Below are 23,760 nucleotides of genomic sequence, written 5' to 3'. Positions count from 1 at the left end.
CCGGCGCTGCTCCTGGCCACGCGCCAGGCGTTGCGTGCAGCTTTGCACCAGTGAGAACCATAGCACCTGTTCGCGAACGGCACGTGGCTCGGGTCCGACTGAGGGCCAGCTGGCGGCCGGACGATCCACTCACCCGAGCAGCAGCAGGGGCGCTCTGACGCGCTCCATGATCACTTCGGCTGTCGACGCTCACTTCAGCGCATGCCTAGCCGGCCAGCATGAGAGGAGCGGGCTGCCGGTGGCGCTGGGGGACGCGCGCGGGCGTTTGCCGTGCGCGCGGCGCCGACTGCGGCAGCGAGCGGACCAGCTCCCAGTGTCGGCGCGCGCCGCCCCACTCTGCCGGGCCGCGCCGGCCGGCCGCCAGCGACGGCCACGAGCACGGCGAGACCCGCCCACGAGAATATAGTGCCGGTTCGCGGCGCTCCAGGTCGCTAGCGGCGAGGTCGAGACCTGTCAAAGAACACGTAGGGTTACACCGTGCGACAAAACGTACACACTTGAAACCGAGCTGGGTCGCGAGACGCGCCAGAGCGCCAGCTTGACTTAGGCCACGCCCCGAGCAGCGGCGGCGTGGTCCTCCGCGCGCCGGCCGGGTGCCGTGGCGCGCGCCCAGATCAGTGAGCGCCCCAGTCACGGGGGGAGCGTGCTGGCCCCGGCTCGGTGACCGCGCCGCCCCATGCGCCGCCGCCCCGTCCGTCTGTGACACGCGACAGGATGGCCGCCGCGCGCTGGCTGCCGCTCGCGCTGGCCGCCCTCTTGCTGCTGCTCCGGGTCCCTCGGACGGCCGACGCTGCGGTGAGTCCCCAAGCCGGTGCGCGCTCGGCGGAAGGCCCGGCCCTGCAGGCAGCTCTGGGTGGAGTAGGTGTGGACGGCTTTCGTAAGGGGTTGGGGGATAGGTTTCGTGTGTACTGAATGCGATTTGTCAGGTATCAAAGCAACCAAGTCGGATACCTCTGCTGATAAAAATAATTTTTTTGATTTTCTGGCCCAGTGTTTATTTACCAAGTTGACGCACTGTTTATCAGCCGTTTATTTCGAAGTCATGTGTACGCTGGCATTTTTTTCACGCAGCCCAAACGTGAGGCAGGTGAGTGGGGTGGCCTCCCGGTCCGGTGCGGACCGCTCGGCAGCAGAAGGGCGGCGAGTGCGCCGCCAACCTCCTCCGCGCCAAGAGGTTCTGGAGCTCGCCGCCAGGGGCACGCAACCATGCGCGCGCAGCCCCTGTGTTTTGCAAGGAGGCCGCCAGAGTGCAGTTAGGCTTCTCTGAGCCCTGCGCCGAACAGGCGAGGTGGCTGTGGGTCCGCGCAGGTCCCAGATTCGCCATGGTCTCAGATCCGCCTGGTGGAGACAGATTAACGCTGCGGTGACGCCTCTCAAGTAGCCTGAGCACTGATGCCACAGCATCGCGCGAGCAGTCAGGGCTTGTCTGTGGCACAGCACACGCGGCAGAAAACGGGCGGCGAAATACTTGTATGCAGAATAAATCATGACACGTTGGAGAAAATCCGGACACTCTCACCCTTGCTCACCAGGCGCGCGGGTCAGCTGGCCTCACGGTAAACCGGATGACACGCAAAGTCGCTGTTGATGAAACAGGCACTTCCAACAAAGCAAATGACGGAAGATCTTCTTTGCGAACACATCAGACAATCAAACCAATGAACACTGGTGTTATGCTGTATTTAGATCGAGCGTTGCTGCATTTTAGTAAAGTGGTGCAAACACTGTGTTAGACATGGGTTTGTCGCTTATTCCACGTTTGACCACCTGCCACTTAGCCATATTTCTTCTCTGGAAATGGAGCCAAGCTGATGCAAGTGCTTGGAAGACACCGAGCGCGTGACACTCTGTAGATGCATGACTATCCAGTCGAGAATGGCCAAGCTAGTCGTGAAATTGGATCCATGACCTGCACAGAACCGTCAACGTCATTCCTGAGCCAACGAACTAAGAGGAACAAACTTAGAAACGCTCCTAGCTTAGCTTCGTATGGAAGGTACCATCGACGTTTATTGGAAACGAAATCGGCATTTTTTGCTCATTGTATTCCCCTATAAACACATGGGGATGTTAACAGCGCAGCGTAACACGTGATTAGCGCAAGAAGGACAATTAACGCTCAGGAGATGAAGCAAAATCACTAGCACTACAATCCACTACACACCATCAGATCCACTACGAAAAATCCACTACACACCATCAGATATGGGGCTTTGCTGAATTGGGTGACAATCCTGAGCGAATTAGACATTTCGGACATAACAAACTATTTGCTTTTCTGGACTTAAGCTAAAATTGGCAGCCATGCATGTTAGACACAACACCTCTATGCATAGGGACACCAATTCTATGTAGGACCTATCCGTATTTCTGGACAGGGATCCGCAAGTGCTCTTGTGGCGCCGTTACCTAGAGAATTTTGGGCCCAAAATGTGCAAAGGTGTTGGATATGAATTAAAATGGATCCAAATATGAATTTTGTATGCACCCGATGAGACTGACACCCGAAAATAACCGGAGGGAAGGACTAGATCACACTTGTTTTAAATATGATTTTCGTTTCGGTCAGACTCCCACTCCAGCATTGTACCTAACCGAAACAAAATTTAACGAAATAGCCGTTTTCTTTTACTCTCTGTACCATCAATCACGCAACAAATAGGATTCAAGCGAATCCAGGAACGGCGATGCCTAGCGTAACTCCAAGAGCACGCATGCGTATCACTAGCGCAGTCTAGTGACGAGTAATAAAAGTCGAGTGCACGTAATGAACGCTAGAGGCTGGGACATCGCATCTTCTGGAGAGTATCCTGTACCGCAATGCTCGCGTGTAGTACGGCACACTGAGCCACCCGGCCCGAAGATCGGTGATTACCGAGAAATCTCATTGGCTGGGTTTTCGTCGCACTGCGTGGAGTTGAAGTGAGCCAGGATCAGGAGACTCAACTAGAAATTCAGCTTTCTTTAGCAAGTCGGATAGGCTATGAAGGCTTTGATCGCGTCCAAGTGCGGCACCCAAACGATTTTTACGTCATATTTTTTGGTCAAATTGTAGAGCAGCACCAGAAAAATGTGCTGCTTTGCTTAAGCGTCCCTTTTCAGCTTTGACCATACGGCGTGGTGGTTTCATGATATTTACGACGCAAACAGTTGTTGGCTCAACTTTGGAACGCAGCAACATCTATGACTATCAATGCATTTTTATTCTTCGCCACACTGATTGCAGACGTGTCGTTTTATCATCATTTCATGTTTTCTTTTTATTGCATAATGATGTGCATAGTGCGGAAAATTACATTGCTTCATATTCGATGTGTTTCCCGTTACATCAATGTATACGATGGGCACGTGTCATTTATGCTCCATTTTTCCCAGCCGGGAGAACCGGGTCATGATTCACCTTACCCCAGTGAGACTGACTTAAATATCTGTTTTAAGGGAAGTACTGCACATTGATATGAGGTTTTAAGTGAAATAGCCATCTTGAAGACCTTCTGGTGCTGTTAACAGTCCTTCCCTCTTAAGACCTAAACCCCTTTAGTTTCTGAGCTACACGCTCAAGAGAATGTGCAGAATATTTTGTGAAAACTATTTCAAATTCACCCAGGAATCTATGAGGCCATAGTTAAGTCATTCAGATCCTACCATTTCAGTGCCGATGCGGTAGTCAAGGCTAAGAAAAATATCGTTGTCGAGTCCTTCGTATGCTGTGTTCATGTGCACAATTTCCAGATATAACGACTGTCCAGATATAATGTCCAGATATAATGATATGTTGTGCATGGTACGATGATAATAAAAATTATGTATTGAGCAGCATATTTACTCAACAGAGCAATGGCGCTAGGCTGAACAGTCTTGTCTACTTAAAACTATGCGAAAAGTTATCAGTGAGCTTATTTTACCATATATGATGCTTCAATATCCTCAACTGTGGAACATTCCCTTTAAGCTGTTGTTTTAAACGTTCTGTTTCTGCTATTTTCTGATTCATATAAGTTGGAGTCACTTGTTCTAAACGCCCACAGTTCCCCCGTGCTGTAAAGTTCCACGATTATTCACTTCCCTCTTGACTTGCTCACTGTACCAAAATGTAGAAGTCTCAGCTTTGCATTGCACGGGCGATTAGACCGGACAGTGAATAGATGAGTGGACAGCTCCGTTAGAAAGTTCTTGGGTGCAAAACCATAAGGATAATGAGTTTGCTTCTTGAGTAATGATAATCACGCATGTGCACACACAAGCCTTAAGCCCTTTGCCATCACAAAATGGACCATTCGCAGCCTACACTCCTCACCAGGACCACCGCAGCCGTGTCCAAAGTCAGATACAAAACTAGAGCCCTCCAGGGATCCTGTCCACAGCTATGCGGAGACGCGAATACGCCGCTCCTCAGCATAGTCAAGGCGAGTGTGTGTTTGCAGCAACACCCGCCCGCCGTCTGGAGGCTTGCATCCGGTACCGCCGCCGCCGCCGCGGGGCCGGAAATTCCGTCGTTATTCCGTTCCGCCCTCTCTCCGGACACAATGGGCCGTGACCTGTCGGACGTCCACTCCCGCTCGCTCCCGCCCTCCCACCCTCCCCCCTCCAGCCGGCCACCGCCCACGCCCGGCGGCCGGGGGGCAGCAGCGGACGCTGTTTATTCAAGCAACAGCTGCACCGTGTCGCCGGCCGCGGCCGGCTCGGTATGCGACTCCACTGCAGCCGCCGACCGCTCTGTAAGCAAACAGGTGGCGGCCGCGGCCGACCTGTTTATGCCTCGGGCGGGGTTCAAGCGGGCCGCCGACGGTGACCCGGTCCCACCGGCGGCGTCCCCTGCCGCCCGCGCACCATTACGTCATGTGCTGTCCTTCGCGGCACTGTTTATTGCATGGAAGCCACCTCCAGACGCCGTGACCCCCGCGGCCGGCTGTTGTGACACGGCCTGGACGCCAGACGGAGGAGCTGGCCGAGCGGCGGGAGACGTGCGCTGGGAGCGGCCCGGACCGACTGCGTCGATGATCTGCGTGTGGGTGGGGGAATGGCGCAACACATCACGTGGGACCAAACACCTTGTCACACTGCCCATGGCCAAGCGCTGAAAATCTTGATGCATCACACCTCATCAAGCACCATACCTGTGCGATGCTTGGAATTGCACTGGTGATGTCGTATGGACCCGAGCAGACAGTCTTTTGGCCCGGTAATATCAGGACGCAATCGCTGGCTTGGGGCGCGGTTGAAAAGTTCACATTGCAATGCCAGAAAAAGGGAGGTGAAACCGATATTTTACCGAACTAATGCAAGTTATATATATATATATATATATATATATATATATATATATATATATATATATATATATATATATATGTGTGTGTGTGTGTGTGTGTGTGTGTGTGTGTGTGTGTGTGTGTGTGTGTGTGTGTGTGTGTGTGTGTGTGTGTGTGTGTGTGTGTGTGTGTGTGTGTGTGTGTGTGTGTGTGTGTGTGTGTGTGTGTGTGTGTGTGTGTGTGTGTGTGTGTGTGTGTGTGTGTGTGTGTGTGTGTGTGTATGTATGCGTGTGTGTGTATAGATACATTTGCGTGTCTTAATACGCTATGTTAAAACCTATCACGTCATATTTGAACACCTCCGACGCGCGGCCGAGGTTAAATGCCCCAACACGCGTTCCTAAGCCACCACGGACATACCATGAATGGGACGATTGCTTTGAAAGCTTAGTAATAGACGTAGACAAGGTCATTTGGATGAGAAAAGGCATCTGAAGGCTCTCTGAAACTGCTCTGAGTGAGCAGATATAATGCTTTAGGCTCTGCGTAGTATTGTGCTAGACTAGGGTCAGCAATGCGCTGGAGACGGTTTAGGATTTGCTCCGCCAACAGCATTTTTTTCTACCTGAATAAGTTGCAGCTGTGAGCGGTAATAAAAACACCACTCGGGGGAAACGGAGACGTTCCCACCGACTACCTTATCCAGTAATTATGTCTTTGTCTTCAGTCTCTGACCGTCGTTGGTGGAAACTCTGACCCATGCTTACATATTGGTTCCACGTAGTTCCAGAAGGCTCAAATCACAACCGTAACCGTGGACCGTAACGTCCCCAAATACTCCGTCCGTGGCTCTCATGCCTGTCTAGTCAGTGGCCTCCTTGGACGCCTTAACTATGACTTGTTCCTGACGTCCGCACCAGTCGCTCACCCCCATCTTTATTTCAGGCATGCAAGGGCTGCGTGGTACAGAACTGCATTTGCGAAGGAGACAAGGGCTATGTGGGCAACCCGGGCATCCCGGGCCTGCAAGGCTCGCAGGGCTACCCCGGCGACACGGGGCCCGAGGGTCCGGGTGGCCCGTCCGGCATGAAGGGCTCGCGTGGCGAGGAAGGTGGCCAGGGAGCCAAGGGCTACCGCGGCCGCCAGGGCGCCGCCGGCTTCCGAGGAGCGCCGGGAATCGCTGTGAGTGGACCAGGCAGACGAATTTGGGGAATGGATCGTGTGAGTGGATCTGACGAGTGGATCGAGATGATGACTCTGGCAAGTGGATCGGGAGGATGGATCTGGGGAGTGGACCGAGCGAGTGGATCGAGTAAGTGTCAGGCGGATATGGTGAGTGGATCACATGGATGGATCTGGTGAGCAGTGCGTGGATCTTGTGAGCGGACCGTACGTATGGATCTGGCGAGTGGCGGGTGGATCTGGTGAGTGGATGGGGCGTATGGATTTGGTAACATGACCTGCCGGGCGGGCCTGCTCATTGATCGCGTGGACGGTGGAAGGCTAACATGAGACGCAGCCTCTAACGACGCACCACGAGGGGTCACAAGACAGTCATAACCTGAATGGAAGTGTAGGAAGGGGGCTGGGTGGCACCGATGTGATGTCACTCAGCAATATGTTTATTGTACCTAACATACTTCATGGCATGACATCACGTCGGAGGTTGGGTTACCGTCACATGAAGAGAAGCTGCATTCCTAGGTTGTAACTACATTGCGCTAGTTGTGATTGCTCATCAACGTTACCAGCACTGCATGCCCTAAGAAAAACAACATATAGCTTCATATCGATCCGTTAAGCCCGTTTTTTGAACCTTTAACTGTTCCTGGAATATGTAATGCAGCGCGTGAAACATCAGCCGTGCGTCCTGACCATGCTGTTCCCCGGGTGAGCAGGGTCTGCCGGGGAACGAAGGTTCTCGGGGCGCGCTCGGCTTCCCTGGCTGCAACGGCACGGACGGCCAGCCGGGTCTGTCGGGTCTGCCCGGCCTCACCGGCCCTCGGGGGCAGCCAGGTAAGCCACCGGCGTCCCTGCCCGCCCTCCTCTCCAACGCAGGCAGGCGCTCTGGCGTCGTGTCCAGGAGTGCTCGCGGCGTAATCTCCTCCCCAACATTGAGGCGGTCGGCGTTCTCAGCTGAAGACAACTGAAGCATCGTGGGGTTTGGTCGGTGAGGCCACGGAGTGCGCGCGTACGTGCGCTCACCTCAGTAGCGTTGTGAGGCGGAGTTCGTGGCACCGCTGGATGTGAGCCGCCGCCGATCCGCCGCCCGCCCCTGCGGCTGTCCCGCCACCGCCTGATCAGTCCGACTCCTGACCCCTCAGAGTCTGACCCCGATCCGCCGCCCGCCCTCTGCGGCTGTCCCACCACCGCCTGACCAGTCCGACTCCTGACCCCTCAGAGTCTGACCCCGATCCGCCGCCCGCTCCCTGTGGCTGTCCCGCCACCGCCTGACCAGTCTGACTCCTGACCCCTGAGAGTCTGACCCCGATCCGCCGCCCGCCCCCTGCGGCTGTCCCACCGCCTCCTGGCCAGTCCGAGTCCTGACTTCTCAGAGTCTGACCCCGATCCGCCGCCCGCTCCCTGTGGCTGTCCCGCCGCCTCCTGGCCAGTCCTAGTCCTGACCCCTCAGGGTCTGACCCCGATCCGCCGCCCGCTCCCTGTGGCTGTCCCGCCGCCTCCTGGCCAGTCCTAGTCCTGACCCCTCAGAGTCTGACCCCGATCCGCCGCCCGCTCCCTGCGGCTATCCCGCCGCCGCCTGACGAGTCTGACTCCTGACCCCTCAGAGTCTGACCCTGAGCCGCCGTCTCCGCAGGGCAGGACGGCCTTCGGGGCCCCCAGGGAGACCCGGGAGACGGCGGCGCCAACTCGGTCGGCATCAAGGGCGAGCAGGGCACCGCGGGTCGACCGGGCGGAGGCGTGAGTCGCCAGCTTACAAACTACACTGTCAGAGCCGGCTACGCTTCTCGGCCGCTTGGACCCGTTGTGCTAGACGCATAGGGCTCTGAGAAGTCCTCCAGTCATCACAATCACGTCGTAATTATTGGCATCATCATCGTAGCATACGAAGAGCACCACAGCACCGACCCTCACTCCTGCTGTAACGAGCACACCGGTGTTGTGCTCCGCTGGTGACGCGGGCATCGCGGGCGTATGGGCGAGACTCCTGCACACCGTGAAGGCCCCAGCAGTTTGCTACCAGTTCTCATTTCTCACGGAGGACGAGTTTTATCGTGACACTATTCGTTTGGTGGTCAGGGTGCCATAAACATAATATGCAAAGAAAAGGGCGTTTCCGATTTGCTCCGCGCCGGTCTTTTAACAAATACGTTGAGCTCAATATTTAGCCACAAAATATATTTCCGCATGCCCGTAGCCATGCTGTGTAGGAATACCCCATAAGGCCCGCCCATTCCAGTTATTTTACGTATCGTGTGGGGCTTGTTACAGGGTTTGCCTGGACTACCGGGACCAAAAGGCTACACAGGATTTCAGGGAGATCCGGGACTCAGGGTAAGTTTATTTGCTATTCTTGTCTGGACTGGGGTATTAGCCATCATGGCCCATTTACATGCTAGGCATGCCTTCGTGGAAGAGGTAAAAAAGACTTCAGTGCTATCAACGAGTGAAATAAAATGCTTGCCATTTCTGCTATTATATCCAGAATTCCAGCATCATGCCAACAAATCCATATGGAATCGTAATTTTAGACCCCTTGCTTCACCGTATTGATCTAAGAACATATGTTTTGCAACCATGGAATGGCCCATCAATACCCTGCCATGACCTGCTCGTGTTCCGCTGTAGGGCCCGCCTGGTCCCGACGGGCTTTCTGGCTTCAAGGGCGTGAAGGGCGCCGCTAAAGTGGGTCCTAAAGGTGAAAAGGGCCAAGGCGGAGAAAGAGGACCGCCAGGTCAGCCTTTCACTTTCGCAAACCAGCCCCCAGGAATATCAACTATACCGTAAGTAAAGCCCATGGGCATCTACAAAACCGCGTACCTCGGGTTTTCTTAACACCTCAGTTTCTCAAGTCTTGCTGGCGGCATCATAATGCTTGCGATGCTGTGATGTTGTGATTCTGTAAATTATCAGTTGAAGGGTACTCAGCACAAAAATGAAGAATGACACGAACACCTGTAACCTAAGCTGTTTTGTCCCGCCATGATGCCGATTGGTGGCACGTGCGCTGGTTCGCTGGCGCATCATAAACAATCATGGCATGCGTCGTTTGCCGCAGGGGCCGCATAGGACCGGATGGGGCCAGGGGCCCTCGAGGAAGCAAGGGCCCGCGTGGCCCGCCCGGGGAGGACGGCAGGGCCGGCGTGCGGGGCCCCAGCGGCCAGAAGGGCATGCGTGGCCAGCGGGGCCATGAAGGCCGGCGCGGCAAGCAGGGCCGCCCCGGCCAGTCGGGCCAGTACGGCGACAAGGGTTCCAAGGGCGCGCCAGGCTTTAGCGGCCTCGACGGCGGGTTCGGCCGCCGGGGCAGCCTCGGCGAGCCGGGCCGGCCGGGCACGCCCGGCACGCAGGGCGACGTTGGGCCTAAGGGCTTCTACGACCCGGCCATCGCTGAGGAGATGAAGGGCTCACAGGGCGTACAGGGTGACCTCGGCTTCCCTGGCCGGCCTGGCGAGCCGGGCCAGCCGGGCCGCACCGGCCAGGTCGGCCCGCTTGGCTTCGTGGGGCCGCCGGGGCCGCGCGGCAGGCCGGGCGACAGCGGCGCGCCGGGCCTCGTCACGCCTGGTAACCCGGGCGAGGATGGCCAGCCGGGTCCGGCCGGGCCGCCCGGGCTTCCCGGCGCCGCCGGCCCGGCCGGCTTCCCCCGCCCGAAGGGCCAGCAGGGCGCCGTGGCTATCGGCGAGCCAGGCCGAGACGGCATCCCCGGCCGACCGGCGCTCGACGGCCTGCCTGGCGACCGAGGCGACCCCGGCTTCGCAGGTGAGCACGCCGGCCACCGCCAGCGGTGGACCGAGCCCGCCGCGCGCCGTACGCTCACCCCGTGTTGAAGCTGTCGGCGGATAGGTCTCAGGATAGCGCCTCATGTTCAGGGCGCTCATCCCGTGTTGAAGCTGTGAGCTGATGCGTCTCAGGGTCGCCTCGTGTTCATGTTCTTGCCCGGGAGGGATGGTGGCAGGTGCATGGGAGATCAAAATAAACGCAATAGCCGCAACCTTTTACGGCAATGTCGGCACACATGCGGGTTTAGAACTGAGATGGTTTATTTTTGGGATGCCCATGCTTTATGACAACACAAGTGCGGCCGAATGCGCCACAGCTACCGCATCCCACTATCACGTCTGCATGATAACAGCATGCTCCTACTTCTACGCGACGCTTGTACAGCACACGCGTGCCCCCAGGTCCCAAAGGCATACCGGGCATCGGAGTGAGGAAGGAGGGTCCGGAGGGTGCACCGGGCCTGCCCGGCCCGCCCGGACCGGCCGGCGAGGCCGGCAGGGACGGACCGAGAGGTCCGACCGGCGTTCCAGGGCGCCGTGGCGACGACTGCCTGCCCCAGAGCCGTGAGTGACGTCACAGGATATCAGGGGATGACGTCAGACGTCAGTCATGAGTGTGGATACTTTGGTGGAGGTGGATCCACGTGTCTGTTATTTTGCTCCTCTTTGCTAAAGAGTTGACGCGCATGCGTTTCGCTCGGTAAAACTGCCTCCTTGAATGTGTTATGCAAATGTACAAACAATTTCATACGTAGATGCCGTTGCTGGTAAATTTTACTCCTCTTTTCGCATGGTTCTTCTGATATGCAAGCGCTTTTATCCGCCTAGAATATTCAGTCTTAAAATTTGTTCGTTTTTAGCAGGTAATGCTGTTTCATTTGCGTTGTTCATCAAACTGCTGTTGTTAGATGCTGCTGTTGCCCTGGAAACCGGGGATTTCTTTGAAACTCTGCTAGTTGAAATCTGAATAAAAATCAGCAGCACCACTCCGTGTAGCACAGCACCAACTAACGATAATCCCTCTCCCACCACCGGGCTCATTCGTGCACCAGGGGCCTCGGCCTGTGAGGCGGAAGCGGCGGGGGTGCGGTGCCGCTCTCAACGTCCCGTGCCGTCTCGTTTCAGTGACGCCGTGTGAGAAGGGCAAGGCGGGCGACGACGGGCGCCCCGGCCTGCAGGGGGCACCGGGTCTACAGGGACCTCGCGGCCAGGACGGCGGCCCAGGACGTCGCGGCCTGCCCGGCAGAACCGGCTTCCCCGGTCTCGACGGTTTGCCCGGCTCGGCAGGTGAGGGCTTCGCGCCACGGTCCGGCCCTCTAGCTCCGCGTGAACGCAGGCCCCACCCTCGAGCTCCGCGTGAACTCAGGTCCCACCCTCGAGCTCCGCGTGAACGCAGGTCCCACCCTCGAGCTCCATGCGAGCGCAGGTCCCGCCCTCGAGCTCCGCATGAACGCAGGTCCCACCTTCGAGCTCCACGCGAGCGCAGGTCTTGCCCTCGAGCTCCACGCGAGCGCAGGTCTTGCCCTCGAGCTTCACGCAAGCGCAGGTCCCACTCTCGAATTCCATGCGAGCGCAGGTCCCGCCCTCGAGCTCCATGCGAGCGCAGGTCCCGCCCTCGAGCTCCAAGTGAGTGCAGTCCGGCCAAGTGATAACGGAAGGACCGTTGCCTTCCACGGCCACCATTCGTGGTGAACGCATGCGCAACTATGTCAGAAGCCCAAAAACGGTGCATCGCAATCTCAACCAGCGTAAAAAGTCATGATTAAAAGACGTTCATTCAGCTTCGCTGTCTAGCAAACTGTTGTTCAGCTTCTTGGTTCACCACACTCAGGCTATTCCAGTCCAGTGCACCGTAGCCATGCTGGCCGCGGCTCACGCCCGTCCCCGTTCCGCACCGCGCGCCCCGACCGGGCGTGGGGCCGGATGACCAGCCACCGTCGCCGTTTCCTTACGACCTGACCTGACCTGACCCGACCGTGGCAGGTCTGGCCGGCCGGGACGGTCAGAAGGGCGCCGCTGGCGTGCTCATCTTCGAGGACGCCAAGCAGGGCCCGACCGGCGAGCTGGGTGGGATGGGGTCGGACGGCCTGCCCGGCGATGTCGGCCCTCAGGGCCCTGACGGCCTGCCCGGGCTGTCCGGCACACCAGGCTTCAAGGGCGAACTGGTGAGTAGCGGGAGCAGGTGAAGGTAGAGGGACAGTGTGGTAAGTCGGCATTCTGATATAGTGAGCGGTCTGAACATGTGAGCAGTGCCTCCGACCCGACCGTCGTCAGCTCAACGCCATCCACGTCACGGTGAGGTGACATGTCACAACAGCTCATGTGATCGTCGGATATAGCTGGAAACAGCGCGTTTCCGTGCACCCTATCCACCCAAAAGCTATTGAGATACACGAGCGCAAAATTCATCAGGCTCTTTGTTGCGAGGAGCGTTGCGGCTATCCTTTCCTGTATCGGCAGGGTGACTTCGGCGACCAGGGAATACCAGGACGGGACGGTCTGGATGGCAGACCCGGCAGAGACGGTGAGGACGCCAATCCCAACCAGAAGATCTTCCTCACTGGCGACAAGGGCCTGCGTGGCTTCGAGTGAGTAATCGGCTGTGGTACAGGTCGCAAAGGTCACGAAAGGTCACTGGCGTAATCGTTCATCCTTAGTTCCTTTCTTGCTGACTGCATCGTCGCTTAGTGCGCCTGTCTGCCGATGGGCAGCTACGCCGGACAGAGGCGCATAAATTGCACACGCACGCGCTGATGATAGCGATGGTGACTGCACCAGCGATGAGGGCGCTCATGACGACATTGCCTTAAAAGCACAGCGACCGTCAAAGCATGCAGCTCTTGTCGCCAAATCTCACCTCTGCCGCGGTGGAGCGTGGTGACGGCGCAGGCTGCCGCTCTTCACGCCCGGTCGCCTTGCAGCGGCGTACGTGGATCGGACGGAGAAGAGGGAGAAGCTGGAGAACCCGGAGACTCCCTGGGAGAAGAGAGACGAGGACCGAGAGGGCTTAGAGGAGAGCCTGGCTTTCCAGGTAGCTCTGGCGACGTCTGGGCTACGCACTAATTTGCGTGCACTGTCCAAAATAGAAATGTGTATATATTCCTTACAATTACGCGAAACGTAAGGGATGGCACTGGTGAAAAGGGCTGGAAAGATTTCACAACCTGTGGGTTTACGCAAGGTAAACTATACCTGTGTTCAGGGCACGTTGATGACCCTACAGCCACACGACGGTCGAAAGATACCCAGGATTTTTTGCGGAATGTGGATGTAATTCTTATAAATATATGTACGAGAGAATGCGAAGGCGATAGTGCGCCAAGATGAAAAATGCATCACGTGATCGAACGCTCATTCATGATCTGGCGGCCACAAAACCTGGGCTGAGTTTCCGTGCAGATGTGACAAGTTTAATAGCAAGTTCAGCTGGTGCCACGCACCCCACAGCTTTCACTGAACTACATTCAACAGCTTAGCGGGGGAGGGGGGGGGGGGGGTCGACCCTCACGTGACAGGCGCCGGCGGATCGACCGCAGCATGCAGCAGCCCTGTGCCCCTCTCCAGCGCCGCGGCGGCTCCCCGTCACCCAGCGCCGGCCCTGCCCGCAGGCATCAGCCCGGCCGGCGCCAAAGGCTTTGGCGGCGACCCGGGCGTGCCGGGCCGCCGTGGCCCACGCGGCCCCGCCGGCCGCTCCGAGCGCGGCGCGCTCGGTCTGAAGGGCTACCCGGGCATCCCGGGCGACCGCGGCCTGGACGGCCGCGCCGGCGAGCCGGGGCTACGAGGACAAGACGGCTTCCCGGTGAGTGCCGCCGGCGCCGGCCTCCCGTCTCGGCGCATCTGAGAGCAGCTTGGCACGGGTGCTCATTCTGAGAATGAAATGCTCGGTGTGAGACCGCCTGAGATGAGCCGACTCGGCACTGACCCCGACGGCGCATCGCGCGTCATCGGCGTCTGATGTTGCCGGTGTTATTGCGGCTACTTCCTTGAGAGTACCACAAAGCTTTTTTGACATGTTGAAATAGGCCCAATTTTCATCGGAACGGCTCAGCGGTCTGGCTCCGCATCCTGACCGCAGTCCTCTGTGCCACCAATAGAGGCCTTTCGCCTAACCGGTTGCCCGCCACCGCCGCCAATAGAGGCCTCTCGCCTGACCGGCCGCCGGTCGAGGCCTATCGCCTGTCCGGCTGCCCGCCGCCGCCGCCGGTCGAGGCCTCTCGCCTGACCGGCCGCCTGCCGCCGCCGGTCGAGGCCTCTCACTTGACCGGCTGCCTGCCGCCGCCGGTCGAGGCCTATCGCCTGTCCGGCTGCCTGCCGCCGCCGCTTCGCCGTCCGTTCGCCAGCACGTCACATGCACCCGACTGACGCGGCGCGCGTGTGGCAGGGAGCGCCGGGCCGCAAGGGCGAGCGCGGTAACGACGGCCAGCGGATCCTGCCGGGCGTGCCGGGCTTCGACGGCATACCGGGCGGACCTGGCGAGGCCGGCGAACTCGGCGCCACCGGGCCGCCCGGCCCGCTCGGTCGGCGCGGCGCCGTCGGCTTCCCCGGCGAGAAGGGCTCGCCCGGCTTCCAGGGTCGACCAGGACGGCAGGTGAGCAGAGGGGCGGGTGACGCTGCGCTGTGAGGTGGGGCCGAGGGGGGGGGGGGGACAGGGCGAGATGTCCACTCAGAATCGCGACGGAAGAGCGTTGTAGTTCACAATGGGTGTTAGAAACCGAAGATGTGATGGTTTGACGGAATGCAAAAGAACTTACAAGCTTTCATATGGGAAAACAGTTGATGTTTGCCTAACATTATAAAAGGCCAGTGACGCGTAATTATAGCAGCTGGCTGAACAAAGCATATGCCTCAGCCCGTGGAGGAGTGAGAGATCTAATAAGCCAAAGTCAGCAAGAATGCAAAACAGGAACAAAAAGTACACCACCCGCAGTCAACGACCACGCAGCCAATGCGCTTGCGTCGTTCGCCGAATCAGCGACGCCTGGTGTTGAGCGGGGGTCTGAGCGCCTCTCTCGGTCGCCACCAGGGCGCGCGCGGACGGCAGGGCGAGGTGGTGCCCGGCTTCCCGGGTCTGCCGGGGCCGCGCGGTATGCCCGGCCTGCCCGGCCTGTTCGGCTTCCCCGGGCAGAAGGGCAACGACGGCCTGCCCGGCGGCGTGGGACTGCCCGGCCCGGACGGCGAGGACGGTCGGCCGGGCCTGCCCGGCATGGACGGCTTCCCCGGCCGGACGGGCCTACCCGGCCGCCAGGGCACGCGTGGCCTGCCTGGCCGCGATGGCGCCAAGGGCATGCGAGGCAACGATGGGCCGCGGGCAGGTGAGTGGGCACAGAAGCACCACGCTTGCCGCGCTCAAGCCTGCGCTGCATGTTCTTTATGAGGCGCCAACAGCGCTACATGAATGTCCAATGTTCAGGGCATCGTCCAGTGGTAGGCGTAGAGCCCATGTCGTACCTTGTTGGACTGATGCAGTCAGCGTACCAGGAATGAAGATCACCAACCTAGGGCTGTACGCAACATCACAGCTTCTGCCGGTTGGCATCACAGCTACTTCGTGTCAGTTGGCGTTTTGATACGGCGTGCGTAATGAGCGAGTGAATAGCACCGCAGTGAGACCTAACTCGCCACCGTGTACCTCGTAGGCCCCGCGGGCCCCAAGGGCTTCCCGGGCCGTCCGGGCTTCTCGGGCGCGCCGGGGCCGCTCGGCGAGGAGGGCTTGCCGGGCGCGCCTGGCCTGGACGGCGAGCAGGGCCTGGCCGGACAGCGGGGCGACTTCGGACCGCCGGGAGCGGACGGCCTGCCCGGCGACGACTCGGCCCGTGGCGAGCCGGGCCCGCCCGGCCTGGACGGCCTGGACGGCCTGCCCGGCCGGCCGGGCAACACCGGCGCTGTCGGCCGGCCGGGCGCCCAGGGCGCTCCCGGCGACAGCGAGGACGGCCTCCCCGGTGAGCCCGGCCTTGCGGGCGAGCAGGGACGGCCCGGCCGCTTCGGCTTCGACGGCCAGAAGGTCAGTGACGCCGCGGCGCTCCGCCACAGCTGGCTGGCCCGGTTTCCACTGACAACAGTGAATTTAGAGATGTGTTACTTGGCGAGGCAGAGGAAAGACCGGCTGGGTATGTGATCGCTTGCTCTTTGCAGGTCAGAAGATAGCAGATGTGTGGCTCGATATTGCTGGGCCCGTGTCGCCACAGTGTGCTGGCCTGACAAGTGTTTCCAGTTGTTCGTCCCAGCACGCCTGCGGCTTGCAAAGCGTGCGTCGTTGTCGTCGTCGTGTTCAGCTGTGCGTTGCGTTGTCGTCGTCGTTGTCGTTCAGCTGTGCGTTGCGTTGTCGTTGCGTTCAGCTGTGCGTTGTCGTTGTCGTTGTCGTTCAGCTGTGCGTTGTCGTTGTCGCTGTCGTTCAGCTGTGCGTTGTCGTTGTCGTTGTCGTTATCGTTCAGCTGTGCGTTGTCGCTGTCGTTGTCGTTCAGCTGTGCGTTGTCGTTGTCGTTGTCGCTGTCGTTCAGCTGTGCGTTGTCGTTGTCGTTGTCGTTGTCGTTCAGCTGTGCGTTGCGTTGTCGTTGTCGTTATCGTTGTCGTTCAGCTGTGCGTTGCGTTGTCGTTGTCGTTGTCGTTGTCGTTCAGCTGTGCGCTAGTGTGGCCCGCTGACGGAGCCATCGGCTGGCTCCAGGGCGCGCCGGGCGATGTCGGCAGACCTGGCCCCGCCGGCGCAGCAGGAGAGGACGGCTTCCCCGGCCAGTCTGGCCGGCCCGGCCAGCCCGGCCGCTTCGGCCTGAAGGGAGCGCGCGGGGACGCCGGTGCTGACGGGTCCGCCGGAAACGACGGCCGACCCGGCCTCCGCGGCGAGCCTGGTCGGGGCGGCCTGAGAGGTAGCACTGCGAGCGAGGAGTGAGACGTGGCACTGGTCGACACGGGACTGAATGGTTACACTGTTCGACACGGGACTGAATGGTTACACTGTTCGACACGGGACTGTGGTTACACTGGTCGACACGGGACTGAATGGTTACACTGGTCGACACGGGACTGAATGGTTGCTTACAAGGCACCGATGCGAGTAAAGGGCGCTGCAGTCCGTGTCACTTTTACTCTAGCAAAGAGCGGAGAGGTGTGGAAGCCGTTCCTAACAGAGAATTTCAATTTCAATTCGTCAAAATTTCAATTTTCACCACGGAACTTCCACTACATGTCTGCGGGGAAAGTTATCAACGGTCTCTTGGAATAATGCCACTGACAGTTTTTCAAATCGCGTGATCAGTTTTCAATGCCCTAGACGGATCCAAGCTCACGCAAGTGAGGTGGGTTGGAACCGAACGCAGCATAGCATGCAGTCCTCAAGCTGTAGGAAATGCGCGCATTCTATGCGGCATGATACGCACGCACTTCTCGCACTCTGGGAACTATGCTTGACTTGCGCGCTTACTCCTGAGCTGCGTGACCTATGCTCGCTCGGAGCCCTCCACCATGAGTTGTTTTCTGGAATGTGATCAAAGAAGTGAAAGTGTTAACATTAAATATGCACAAAGATGTCCCTCTGTAGATAATCGAGTCGTTCACTTTGTGGTACTCCTGTCAGCGATGAGTCTCATTTTGCCTCCAGCTGTGCCTGGTGATACATGTGCTGGTCCCAATATCCGGTAACGCCCCTCCCCCCCCCCTCCGTTGCACCAGGCCTGTCTGGCGCCCCAGGACGGCAGGGCCAGCAGGGCCTGCCCGGCTTCCCCGGCTTGAAGGGTCAGTTCGGTGTGAACGGCAGCCCCGGCCTGCCCGGCCTGGATGGCACCCCCGGAGACTCGGGCTTCGCGGGCCTGAAGGGCAGCGCGGGCCGGCCCGGCCTGGCCGGCTTCCCCGGCCTGAAGGGTCGCCGCGGCCTGGCCGGCGACGCGGGCGTCGGCGGCGAACGCGGCGAGCCCGGCAGACCGGGTGCGGCCGGCGCCACCGGCGAGGCGGGCCCGGCCGGCCGCGACGGACGCGTCATTGGCGGCGAACAGGGCGAAGAGGGCGGCATCGGCTTCCGCGGCGTGGACGGCCTGCCGGGCTTCCCGGGCCAGAAGGGCTCCCCGGGCGACTACGGCGACCGAGGCGCCGGCGGCCCAGACGGGGAGGACGGTCCGGCCGGGCCGCTCGGCGCCCCCGGCGAGCGCGGCATCGACGGCCTGCCCGGCCGCGACGGCCGCGTGGGACTGCCCGGCCGCCCCGGCGCCTCCGGCCGACCGGGCGCTGACGGCGACCGAGGCATGGACGGCGACGCCGGATACGACGGATTCCCGGGACTCGAGTAAGTGGTCTGCCGCGCGGCTTTACCGCCACCGGTGCGTTTTTAGTTTTATGCATTGTTTATTACTACTTGCCTCATCAGTGCTGTGGTCTTCCCGTAACGTTGCATGTTTACATTTGTGACACGCAATATGGCTGTTTTCAAATGATAAGTCACTAGTCGGGGCGATTCCTTAATAAATCACTTGACTTGCTGCACAGACACTGCCCTCACGTTGTTTCAGACAATGGAATGAGGCGATGCACTTAGATGGCCGATAATCATTCGCATTGCAACGCCTGAAGTTACTGCTCGTTTGAAACGACTCCCCCGGCAACGCACCGCTAGGCCTTCACTGCTGAGTCGGTTCCGGCTCCCCTGCCTCTAGCTTCCGGCTGACACTTAACTCACTTCCAGCGGACTGGCAGGTGACCGCGGTCTGCCCGGTCTGCCGGGCATTGACGGCATTGCCGGCCTGAAAGGCGAGCTTGGCGAGCCGGGCCTGCCGGGCACCAGCGGCCTGCCCGGCGCCAAGGGCCTGGCCGGCTTCCCCGGCCGGCCCGGCTTCCCGGGCTTCGCCGGCTCGCCCGGCCAGAAGGGCTCCACCGGCGACTTCGGCGCCTTCGGCTTCAAGGGCGAGGCGGGCGAGGCGGGCCTGCTCGGCTTCCCGGGCGCGCCGGGCGCCGCCGGCCGCATGGGCAAGCCCGGTCGCGACGGGTTCCCCGGCCGCGCCGGCGACCAGGGCCGACGCGGACGCGACGGCCGGCCCGGCGACGCCGGTGCCAGGGGCATGGACGGCTCGCCGGGCGTGGACGGCCGGGTCGGGCCGGCCGGCGACATCGGTCCGCCCGGCCTGCCCGGCGATGACGCGCCGCCCGGACCGCTGCCCAAGCCCCGCGGCTTCTTCTTCACCCGGCACAGCCAGACGTCGTCGCTGCCGCAGTGTCCGCCCGGCACCACCCGGCTCTGGGACGGCTACTCGCTGCTGCATGTCACCGGCAACACCAAGGCCCACGGCGCCGACCTCGGTGAGTGCGCTGGAGCACGGGCGACAGGACACGGCGCTAAGGGACGGCAGGGGTCGCCTGAACGGCGCCCAGTTGTCGGTGCTCTACGATATTATTTATGCGCTGCCTTCCAGCTTTAAAATATTTGCAAGTGCAGTTCCTACATAAGGGTATAGGAAAATCGACAAGTGGTTAAGTTGCCAATCGTCACAGTTCTGCGAAAACTCGCCTCTCAGTAGTCGTCACTCCTGTCAGAGGTCTGGGGAGGCGGGTGAGGTATTGGCGCAGAGTGGATCCAGCGGTAGCCAAACGGAAGTTATATACCACGACGACTACAAAAGTATGCTGCTCGTGGAAACTTGACACAATATTCATGGCTTGACTGTGGCCAGGAACAGCCGATGGGTATGTCCCTGTGCGGCCACCTGGTACCATAGCATCCTGACGCCGTTGCTGCGGGGCTGATCGTGACTGTCACGTGAGCTTACCAAACCAGGCCTAAACAGCATTACATTTCCAACGAATTAAATGCTATCACTGTTATTAAACAAAATTGGACTGATCACTCTTTCAAGCGTATTGGTTCATGTGGCGGACGAGCTCTGCTAACTTCATCTTCCCCATCACGCAGGCACTCCCGGATCCTGCATGCGCAAGTTCTCCACCATGCCGTACTTGTTTTGTAACGTCAACAACCAATGCGAGTACGCCCAGCGCAACGACTACAGCTACTGGCTGAGCACGCCAGAGCCGATGCCCATGATGATGACGCCCATCGTCGGACGAGACATCGAGAGATACATCTCCAGGTGAGCAGAAGCCCAGCTCTCGTCGCTGAGCAGAAAACTGCGCCGACACTCCTCGGCAGACGCTGGCACTCCACGGCAGTGGCGCAGCCATGGTCGCGACTCTGGCCTGTGCTGGTTGACTCCTGCGGCGGCCTCTGCTGCCAGTGAACTGACGTCACCCACCGCTTACATCTCGGGGTCCACCTGCAGTAACGCACAAAGCCACTGACCAACGAAGTCCATCGCGGGCGCAAGTCTCGGGCAGAAGGTGACCACATTCCCAGGCCCGGCGGACTTGTTTGCCGGACTTTGCTTGGGAGCTGAGCCACGGATTCCAGATCGGCAGACGAGTGCATCGATTGGTTCAGCTGACAGTGACCTATATCTGTACGTCGTGTGCAGCACCAGTATGCCAGTCGCACCCCAACAGTGCCCTGCCTCATCCACCCCAGCACGATGTGCACAGAACGTCCACCTTCAGGTTGGTGGTGGAAGCTTGTCAATGCTCGACACATATGTAACTATGTTGTCTATCGACACCTGCGTAACTACGTTGTCTATCGTTACGAGGTCATGGGTGATGAGCAAACCTATTTAGACAGAAAACATTCTGAACCAGAGTGCCCCGGCCCAGACGCCGTGTTTTGTAGAAGCCATATCCTTACATTCAAACTATGCATTGTGTCTCCATTTTAAATCGCAGTAAGAAAACGTATAGGCTTCTCGCCTTATTGATGGCAAAACTTAAAATTCGCTGCTTGCAAACGCCGCCGCAACTCGCTGTGAGCGGCCAAGTTGGCGGTGCCGGCTGACGCGTCTGCCCCCCCCCCCCCCTCCCCGCTGCAGATGCTCCGTCTGTGAGGCCGAGACGCTGGTGATCGCCATCCACAGTCAGAGCATGGACGTGCCGGAGTGTCCCACGAACTGGGAGAGCATCTGGATCGGCTATTCGTTCCTCATGGTAACCGCCGCGTGCTCGTCAGTGCTTGTCATGGTGCTCACCTTTCTTCCTGTGGCGTTTCTCACACGAATGGTCATCTTACGAGAAAGCTGTAATATTTTCAACGTTGTTTGTGAAGAAATAAGTTATTGCTATGTCTTGAGAAGTTCAAAGCGGTGATGATGAGGGCGGCGATTAAACTCGACTTGTGTTCCAAGCCTGCATGCCCGTCGCGAAAGTGAAGCGGCTTGCAACACTCGGTAGTTTCGAACGTTGCCATGACGACGGCCACTTTGTCTCAGCACACGGACGCCGGCGCCGAGGGCGGCGGCCAGTCTCTGGTGTCGCCCGGCTCCTGTCTCGAGGACTTCCGGCCGTCGCCGTTCATCGAGTGCCACGGCCACGGCCGCTGCAACTACTTCACCACCGCCTTCTCCTACTGGCTGGCCACCATCGAGAGCTCGACGCAGTTCCGTCGGCCGGTGCAGCAGACGCTGAAGGCGGGCAGCCTGCGCCAACGCATCTCGCGCTGCTCCGTCTGCCGCCGGCAGCGACCGCGCGACCTGCCCTCCCCCGGCCAGAGCTTCTCTCGCAACAGGTTCTTCCAGTTCTGAGCGACGGCGGAGACATCTAGCGACGAAGGCAGTGACCTCTAGCGGCCCCTCGCCAGGCCCCGTCGGTGACGACGCCTAGTAAAGGGGTAGTGGTGCGGCCGCAAGAAGTCCGTCGCTGTGATAATCATAAACTCGCCGGCCGGTGCGCGCAAGTGCAGGAGAGGGGCTGGGAAGCGCGCGCCAGCCGGGTCGCTTCAGAGCCCCAGTTTGGCTACAAATGTGTCCCGCGTGCGACGAAACGGGGAAAATCTGAGTCGGAACAATAACTTTTAAACGAATGTACACAGTCAGATCTTCTTTTGGATTCGCGTTGCGTTGTTTATGTTGTGTGTAGGTTTTGTATGGGATTTTCAGATTACTGTTCGCTGAAAACTAACACGGACAATAACGAGTGACAATAACGCTCCGTGTAAACAGTGCCGCATTGGAGCAAATCCATATGCCCATATTCACGACACTGTCCAGCTTTTGTGTTTCTACATTATGAGCGTCATAGCGTTGTATTTTAGGATGCAGAGAGTTTCGCAGGATACAGCTACCAGGGATTTGAGCTTCGCGTCAGGGCAAGGCCAGAACCCACGTTGTAGCCACACTGGGGCGCCTATCACTGCCATGGTAGACAATTTCACTGCCAAGAATAATCGCTACGTACGCAGAAGCCACCGCGAAGGTTATCTCAACGTGGCTGTCAGCGATGATTGTCTGGTGTATGTTCTAGTCGCTTAGAGTACTAATTCCAGGTTTCCGATCTTATTTCATTCGGATAGCTGCATATATGGCGGTGCTCACGAGGGCTGGGCTAGGTCAAATCTGACAATAAAATGCCTGTTGAAGCTTGACCAACCAAAATAAAGTGGACGATCGTCTTTTAAGCTGCATTTTTAATACAAATAGTCTTAAGCAGAATGACCGCGGTGGGTGCTACACCGTGTACGACCATATATCGAGGAATGCCAGTTTAACTGGGACATATGGATAATTTGGGAATCGTATTCGTCTGATAACATTGCCTATCTAGTTGCTATCACCATCTCAAGTGGTAAATGCGCCACGATTGTGAAGCAGCGGCCAGTTTACCTTTCACTGGGACGTACCCGATGCTAACATTACGTTGTTGAAAGATGCCCGTTCACGAAGGTGTTCCACAACAATTCATTCCAGCGTTGCCTTCCATGGTGGCCGCTCAGGCCTAAATCTCATACCTTTCGCGGCTGCACCATCGTTCCCATAGCTACGCACAGCCAGCCCACAGAGTAGCGCTGGCGATGGCACCGCACAGCACATACACGCACGCCACAGAGTGCCGGCAGCAGCGTCGAAGTCGGCCTCCGGTGGCCGCCGCAAATGCCATGCTATGGTCGGCGGCACCGGGCAGTGTGGGTGCGATAGCCGGCGATTTCAGAGGCTTCAAAACTCCAGAACGTAGAATGTAAGTGATCGGAAAGTCGATCCCGACTCCGCCCACCGAGCAGCTGGCAGCTGGCCAAGATGAGGTACCACGGAAAACCACCGATGTACCACCGAGGTCGCGAGAACACTGCGCGTAATGCAGCTTTTTGTTCCTGTAGACTGGTGTCTGGAATACGTCAGGCTATCGCGGCGACGCCAACGGCCTCAAAAATATCTGGTATCGCAGACGACCACGGATCTTGAAACGGTCGAGCGATATTGACAAAAATCCGATGAAACCACGCCGACCCACGAAACCCAGCCATGTTCAGGACAGACGCGCGCAGCCAACATCTCAGGCTATTCGGTGGCTCTCAAAGCACGGGGGCGGAGGGCAACACAGAACGACACGAGACCACGGATGGGTTGCACGTGGCAACCAGGACATGCTGAAATGCCCCAAGGGCGGTATCATGCTCACCAACTGCGACACGGCCACCCCTGGCCCATGGCGGCCGTGTCGCGGCATTATGCGGCACGTTAAACCCCTCGCAGTCCTGTCTGGCA

At 58.8% G+C, this 23,760-nt stretch overlaps 1 protein-coding gene across 1 annotated transcript; it reads left to right on the top strand.

Annotated features, from left to right (window-relative positions):
* The first annotated feature begins 629 nt into the window (after positions 1–629).
* On the top strand, positions 630–22,676 carry LOC119096281 (collagen alpha-1(IV) chain). The gene is made up of 22 exons (XM_037219109.1): positions 630–795; positions 6,198–6,434; positions 7,151–7,268; positions 8,068–8,171; positions 8,703–8,765; positions 9,060–9,214; positions 9,490–10,187; positions 10,610–10,771; positions 11,333–11,494; positions 12,191–12,372; positions 12,668–12,795; positions 13,129–13,238; positions 13,816–14,006; positions 14,589–14,795; positions 15,231–15,519; positions 15,844–16,208; positions 16,869–17,067; positions 17,870–18,476; positions 18,873–19,483; positions 20,094–20,271; positions 21,097–21,211; positions 21,493–22,676. Exons 1-22 carry the CDS (start codon positions 715–717, stop codon positions 21,802–21,804), a joined length of 5,274 nt encoding a protein of 1,757 aa, XP_037075004.1. The 5' UTR covers positions 630–714; the 3' UTR covers positions 21,805–22,676.
* Positions 22,677–23,760: the final 1,084 nt, after the last annotated feature.

This window comes from Pollicipes pollicipes, unplaced genomic scaffold (assembly GCF_011947565.3).
Source record: "Pollicipes pollicipes isolate AB1234 unplaced genomic scaffold, Ppol_2.1 Scaffold_4295;HRSCAF=5057_pilon_pilon_pilon, whole genome shotgun sequence".
NCBI classification, from domain to species: Eukaryota; Metazoa; Arthropoda; class Thecostraca; order Pollicipedomorpha; family Pollicipedidae; genus Pollicipes; species Pollicipes pollicipes.
This window is presented reverse-complemented; position numbering and strand designations above follow the sequence as displayed.

Excerpts from the sequence above, each read along its gene's own strand:
- LOC119096281 (XM_037219109.1), top strand. The coding sequence starts at position 715 with ATGGCCGCCGCGCGCTGGCTGCCGCTCGCGCTGGCCGCCCTCTTGCTG. Across the intron at positions 6,435-7,150 it reads GAGGAGCGCCGGGAATCGCT|GGTCTGCCGGGGAACGAAGG; the intron begins GTGAGTGGACCA and ends CCGGGTGAGCAG. Across the intron at positions 12,373-12,667 it reads CAGGCTTCAAGGGCGAACTG|GGTGACTTCGGCGACCAGGG; the intron begins GTGAGTAGCGGG and ends CTGTATCGGCAG.